We start from the raw sequence: 7569 nt of genomic DNA, 5'->3' as shown, positions 1-7569 counted from the left end.
ACACAGCCACTCCTGTGCCTATGTGTGTGTTTGTGTGTGTGTGTGTGTGTGTGTGTGTGTGCGTGTGTGCGTGTGTGTTTTTGTGCCTGTGTTGGTAACTATTCGGTAACTGATGTTGTTGGGTTTAAATCCCTGTAACTTGTAAGTGATTGGAGATGAGAAAGAGGACACAGAAAATGTACCTGCTGGTAGTTATAGAGGATTTGTTAGTTTGGTGAACTCTAATTTTGGATGTCCCTAAGATTTATTTTAGATGTGGGTGTGTATAGAGGCTTAGATACCTTTTAATAACATTCAGGTACCTATTCAGAAATAGAGATAGATGAGGTTAAAGATCAAAATGATTGAAACTTTGGATGAATATTAACTTCAAAGTTTGGCTTGAGGCCAGCAATTTTGAGGAAGCGGGTAAATCAATTATATCAACCACAGTAAAGTTCTATATGCACACAGGCATATGGCGTAGTGGTTAAGAGCACAGGCTACTAACCCCAAGATTCCGAGTTCGATTCCAAGCAGTATCCTGAACAATAATAATAATAATAATAATAATAATAATAAAAATAATAATAATAACAACATCAAAAAATACCTTAGGAATGAGAAACCAGATTCGAAATTTCCCCAAGACACCTGAAGAAGGCTGGAGGGTATATCAGCCGAAACGTTGTGTTAACAACAAACAAGATGAGGACAAATATCCATCAAATGTAAATAATGTAAATAATATCAACCACAGTGTTCAACTGGTACTTATTTTATCAACCCTGAAAGGATGAAATGCTATGTTGGCCTCAGTAGAATTTGAATTACGAACAAAATGATGGATGAAATGCTGCTAAGCATTTTGCCCAGCATGATAACAATTTTGTCAGCTAACTGGTATGATAGATATAAATATCAAGAAATATTTCATCTCCAAAGATATTAACATTATAAAAAAACATTATAATTCATTTCATGTGTCTGTAAATTTTCCTTAAGTTTATGTGACAAATAGATTTATTACCAACATAAAATCAATAACTGTGTGTTCACTGGGCTTGCTAGATGTAGTGCTCAAATCTCCCTCAAATCACACCCGTCAAGGAAAGACACATTAGGTGTAGTGATGTGTACAATAGTTAAAAAGGGCTAACTTGTCATGACTGGAATACACTTCATCACAACTGAAGAGTTGAAGGTTTTTCCACTCAACGAAGAAACCAAAGCAGGTGGAAATTAGAAGTTGCAAGGGTGGCAAATATGGAGAGAGCAGAACTTCCCAACCAAGACCCAATAATTTCTGGTATGTCTGCAAAGAAGACTGTGATCTGACTTCGTTGTAATGAAAGACAATGCACTTACAATTACAAGTGGTAGATATTTCAAGTGGATTGCTGTATTTAATTTGTCCATTGGCACAGTACACATCCAAATTATTGTTGGTCCTGTATATGGGAAGAAGCTAGTAAACGATAATGCTCTTCCAGTCTCACTAAACTGAAAGCATAACTTTTTGTGTGTGAACTCCTGCTTTAGTGGTTATTTGTGGTGGTTCACTGGACTTCCCTAATGATCTTTTGCACTTCACATTGTTATAGATGATCCATTTTATATTCTGTGATACCATTCCCGTCGAAAAAGGATAATTTTCTTTATATTTCTACCAAGAATCACCGATGGAAATCCATTGACCAAGTTTACTTTCATTCAATTGATGTGGGACCCAAACACTGAACCTGCTCACATCACCAAGTTGATGCAGCTGGTTTGTATTGAAGACTCAGTTTGGATATTTAGGGATTATCTGCAATCATCCTGGCCATATAATGGGGGTTAATATTGCTTGTAAATCTCAGTAGGCTGGCCAGAATGAGGTGCATTTTGAGCCACGAAATGTCTGGAATGCATACTTGGAAACCATTCCTGACACATACATTCAGTAACTGCATCCTTTCCATACACAGCACATATCTTCCTGAACAATTCTACTGCTTTTGTTGCCATTTCTTAAAATAAAAATACATGAAGTGTTGATAATGTTCAGTTCAGTCCTCCATTTTCAAGCATACAAAATACAACCTGTCTGATTGCTGACTTGTGAGAAAGTAAACCGAGGCATCAAGTCTCTAATGAGTGGAGATGTGCAAGAGACAGGCTTAAAGTAGCTACTTATTGGAGTGCCTGAAATTTGATATCAAGAAAAACCAAACATACATTTTGGCCAACCACCAAAATGCAATATTATAAAGAGATTGAAAGCATTGACTTACGCTGGACCATAGTTACATACAAACATTTTTCCTTGACCTTTGCAATCAGCGAATCCACAACCAATAGTAGCAGTGTTTGCCCAGACTATCTGTAAAAATGAAAATATACTTAAAATTTTATATCTACCATCTTTTACATCCAATTTAGCCCAGGGAACTAAAAAACCCCACATACTCACTTTCAACATGTTCACAACATTTACATTGCTATACTTCATTAGATCTTTCATTATGAAGTTAAAATAATTCTAAATCTATGAGAATTTGTAGGGTGTCAATAAGATGTATATTGTTGCTATTATGCAAAGGTGTTGTAAGTCTAAAACGTTTCTTTTTCTGAAAACAAAACAATAGTTTCACCATTTCATAGCAAAACTGTTGCACTACACTTTGACAATTTTTGATACCTTGACATCTGGAACAGCTGGAAATATGATAGTTTGACCAAAAGAACTGGCTATTGCAAGCAAAAATAAATATTGAAAAATATGCATATTGCCAAATTTGGACATACAACAGTTTAACATAATAGCAACAATATGTATATAAGTTGGAAAAATCACTTTAGAAATACTGAAAATTCTAATTACAAATCAGATTTCACTGAGTAAAATATTTGATCCTGAAAAACTATAAAGTCTTTTTCTTCTAGAATTTCTTACTAACTTCTGGTCTGTTCTCTTTTTATCTTTTACTAAATTGTGACATCTTTTTTTATCTAGAACACAACTATTCGTTTTCCACAATACTCAGATATTTTAAAAAATTTGGATGTATAAAATAGATTATTCTTACCTGTGTGTAATGTCCTACTTTCTGAAATGCATTTGATGCATTATAGGTGAATTCTTTTATATCCGCATACCAGCCGCCTACAACATCTGTCCAGTTTTGGTATCTAAGACCCATATTTTTTCCAACACTAAATTTCCCTAAAGAAAAATATTCGAAATAACTTTAACTGTCAAATTTTGTATTGTCATGACTGAGCCAAATTTCTTTTCTTTCCAGTAATCATTTAATTATCGCTTTATAATGAGATTAAAAGTAAATAGTAAATACATCTCAATCTGATTTTATGACTGTGAAAGTGTTTGATCAACTAAGCTACTCGACTCATTGAATTAGTATTTGAATGGTTTAGTATTCTTCTGATGTATGTACTCTTTATTGCAATGTCATAATATGGGATAAGGCAGATTTTATATGACAGGGCATAATCATCTATGCATTAGTACAATAATATGTTCCTACCTACTTCCTGCATCATGTTAAGGGAAGTAGCTCATGAGAGATATAAGAAGAGGGAGTAGAGAGAGAGAGAGAGATAGAGAGAGAGAGAGAGAGAGAGAGAGAGAGAGAGAGAGAGAGAGAGAGAGAGAGAGAGAAAGAGGGAAAGAGATAGAGAGACAGAGAATGGGAGATAAAGAAAAAAGCCAGAAAAAAATGAAAAAAAATGAGATGACAATGAAAAATTGATGATGGTGTCAATGCTGATGATTTTTGGTTGTTGCCTGTCATGATTGTTGTTTGTTTGTAGTTAGTAATTATGTTAGTGGTGGCAGTAAAAATGACATTGTTCAATGCCAATTACTTGCACAAATGTGCAAGTATTAAATCAAACTGTATTTGATTTAGATTTCAGTCCATGCAAAAAAATAAATTGTTCAGAGTCAATTCCTTACTACTTAGAAAAGAATACACCACCATCATCAACACCTTCATTAGCTAACCTCCTTTTGACCTAATAACTACAACAAATTATTAGTGAGTGCATACACACACACACACACACACACACACATACATACAGGTGTTGCTTGTGATAAGGAGCTTGCTTCGCAAGCACATGGTTCCGGGTTTAGTCTGACTGCATAGCAACTTAGACAAGTGTCTTCTGCTAAAGCCTCTGACTGATCAAAACTTTGAGTAGATTTGGTAGTTGGAAACTGAAAGAAGTTCATCATATATGTATATATATACATAAATAATTGAGATTCAGTTGAATTAGGTACTTAAGTTGGAGCACCAAGACAGTGCAGTATTATCTGTACAACTCAAAGTAAGGTGAATAAAATCAAAATAAGCAACAGGATATCAAGACGTGATGCAGTACGACCGTTTCAAGCAACTCCATTTAATTGAACAATGCAATCATTACATCAATTTAAATGCAGGGCTATCCTCAGTTGGACACATTAATATAATTTTACTCAAATTCTCTAATAAAGCAAGAAGAGGGAGAAAGTCCATGTTGCTACTAATGTAACTCAGAATATATTACACTTCTAAGGGCTATATGAAGTTTGTTAGGGTCATAGCTTGTAAATGATTGTGTTTCACTTTTAATTTATTAGTCTTTTTTTTTTTAATCAACTATCAAATCTAAGGCTAGAGGACAGTATCAGTTTAGAATGGATAGACAGAGTGAGTTGACATTTTATAGTTGGGTATGGTCATAAATCATGTTGAGATTTTAGGAAACGTATAAGTAATTGTCTATAAGGAGGCTGGGTAGGGGAAGACCCTAAATCAAGATGTTAATTACCAGTGAAAGGGGCAAGACGCTAATAAAACCTATGATGTTAATACAGAGGAAATTATCACAGGGTACAATGGATGAATGTATATAAACAATATTGTTATGTTGTATGAAGATAAAATTTAAGATTATTAAAAATGATATTATAACCAGAATAGATAAACTGTGAATATATACCAATTTTCAACATTAGAAAGGGAAGATTACATAGAATTAGTTTAATATTCACACCTGTACTTAATTATTTACTTATAAGGTGGTTTCTATAAAGATTGCTCTGGGTATTTACTTATGGAATACTGGGATGATAAATCATACTATCTTTATATTAGTTATAAGCTAAGAATGAGAGAAAAAACTGGAAAAATAAGTTGTGCACAGATACATACATATATTTAACTATGTGCACACATGCAACTATGCACAAATATATGGACTTTATTATGGATATGTTATAATCATCTCTTCTAGACTTAAGTAGCTTGAAAGTTTATATTTCCCTTTAAAAAATTTAATAACTTAGAAGAGATAAAAGGTTAATAGGTAAAGATATCAAAATAAGAAAACACAATAGTAAGAAATTATAGAGAATAATAAGAAAATATATATAACTTATATATAATACTAGTGGGTAAGTTCACATCATATATGACACTAGAATTAATTTGAGTAAAATTATATTAATGTGTCCAACTGATTAAAAGATTCTATTTATTCATGCAGCTGAGGATTGCATTGTTCAATTAAATGGAGCTCCTTGTAATGGTCGTACTGCATCACCTCTTGATATCCTGTTGCTTATATTGATATATATATATATATATATATGTATGTGTGTGTGCATGTGAGTGTGTGTATGTGTGTGTATGTGTGTGTGTGTGTGTGTGTGTGTGTGTGTGTGTGTGTGTGTGTGTGTGTGTGTGTGTGTGTGTGTGGTTGTCCTCAGCACTACTTGACAACCGATTGTGGTGTGTTTACGTCACTGTGACTTAGTTGTTCAGTAAAATACACCTATAGAATAAGTACCAGGTTTTTCGAAAAACACTGGAGTTAATTCATTCAATTAAAAATTCTTGAAGGTGGCACCTCAACATGTCTGCAGTCTGATGATTGAAACCAGTAAAAGATCAAAGATACATATATAGACATATAATTCTTAGTAAGTAGGAAGGCAGACAAATCACAAATCCCTTCAGGTAGATGGCCCTGCTTGATCTGTAGAAAAAGCGTAGGTAGAAACTCCATAAGATATATCTGATGTAAGCTATGGACACATAAGAGGTACAGCAATATCAGAGGAAGGTTGTCAACAGGGAAAATGGCTTTTATTGGTGGAAAATGGGCAGGTACAATAAGCATTGAAAATATACAGAAAATAGTCTCCATCAATTGCCAGGTGGGTAAGCTAGAGTTAGCTGATAGCTTCTGCTATATAGGTGACCAAGTTAATAATGGAGGTGGATGCTCTGAGAGTGCAGCTGTGAGAATAAGAATAGGCTGGGTAAAGTTCAGAGAGCTCCTACCCCTGCTGACAACAAAAGGCCTTCCCCTCAATGTGAAAGACAGATTGCATGATGCCTGTGTGCAAACAGCTATGCTACACAGCTGTGACAGCCAAGGACATGCATAGGCTTGAAAGAAATGAAGGCAGCATGCTTCACTAGATCTTCAAGTCAGCATGCATGATCAAGAGAGTGCAAACATCTTGAGAGGAAAGCCAGGCATAAGAGGCATCAGATGTGTACAAGAGAGATGACTGTGCTGGTATGGTTATGTGATGCATATAGACAATGGCAGCTGTGTAAACAAGTGCCAATGTCTAACTGTAGAGGGAACCTGTGGTAGAGGTAGACCTAGGAAGACATGGGTCCCACAGAGGCAATGACTTGTGACCAAAGTCTTTGGGGATATGCTGTACTTGAGAAGACCTGTCAAACCAAGTGAAATCATTGCCAAGGTTGATGCAGGTGTCACATAACTGGTACCCATAATAGTGGCATATAAAAAGTATCTTTCGAGTTCAGGGTCTCACGGAGGCAAACTGTCTCCTGCTAGTGACACATGAAAAGCTAGTTAGCTTCCAATGGAAACTTAGTTTCCAATGTCTCTACAGGGGATCGATTTCACAAGGTAAAGAATGACTGTAAGAGAGACCAAGTTGAGCAGATATAGAGTCAATTATACAGATAAACAAATTAAATGCATTAATTATATTAGATATATAAAAATATATTAAATATAATAGTTTGGGTATGAAATACAAAATATGCATCTTTGTATACATGCCAAAGAAGAGAAAGCAAAAGGTGGAAACTTTCAGACAAGGAATTTTTTTTAAGTATAAATATATAGATATTTATATTAATAGGTCCAACTTATACAAATCACTCATTTGTGTTCTGTAATTTGGACCTATTAATATAAATATCTATACATTTATACTTAAAAGTTTATCATCTGAAAGTTTTCACATTGAATTCAGTTGATCTTGCTTAGAGATACAGCCTGATTGATTAGAGGCAGTTGATTATAACAGGACCCAATGAAAGGCATGCTTGAAGACTCTGTCCCTACGACCATCCCAAGATTAAGTGGACGAGGAAGATGAGATGAGATGAGAATTCCCAAAATATATTTTATATTAGTTTCTTTCCATGGTGGTTTGGCAGAATTGTCCGAGTGCCTCATAGTATTTAGTTATGTCTCTTTACATTCTGTTTTCAAATCCTGTCAAGATCAGCTTTGCTGTTCATCCTTTCAAGGTTAATACAA

General features: G+C 34.6%; 2 protein-coding genes across 2 annotated transcripts in view; both read right to left on the bottom strand.

Annotated features, from left to right (window-relative positions):
• LOC128249062 (cysteine-rich venom protein Mr30-like) overlaps positions 1 to 3207 on the bottom strand; it is a 45543-nt gene extending 42336 nt beyond the window's left edge. The window contains exons 1-2 of the mRNA XM_052971653.1: positions 3051 to 3207; positions 2256 to 2344 (exon numbers count right to left, since the gene is read on the bottom strand). Coding sequence (XP_052827613.1) covers positions 2256 to 2344; positions 3051 to 3164 — 203 coding nt within the window. The 5' untranslated portion in view covers positions 3165 to 3207. The remainder of the gene's footprint in view (positions 1 to 2255; positions 2345 to 3050) is intronic.
• The window catches only part of LOC106883929 (uncharacterized), a 136339-nt gene that overhangs the window by 99456 nt on the left and 29314 nt on the right, over positions 1 to 7569 (bottom strand). The window lies entirely within an intron of this gene.

The sequence above is a fragment of the Octopus bimaculoides genome, chromosome 11, assembly GCF_001194135.2.
Source record: "Octopus bimaculoides isolate UCB-OBI-ISO-001 chromosome 11, ASM119413v2, whole genome shotgun sequence".
In the NCBI taxonomy this organism is placed as follows: Eukaryota; Metazoa; Mollusca; class Cephalopoda; order Octopoda; family Octopodidae; genus Octopus; species Octopus bimaculoides.
Note: the sequence above shows the minus strand (reverse complement) of the source record. Positions and strands in the feature narration are given on the sequence as shown.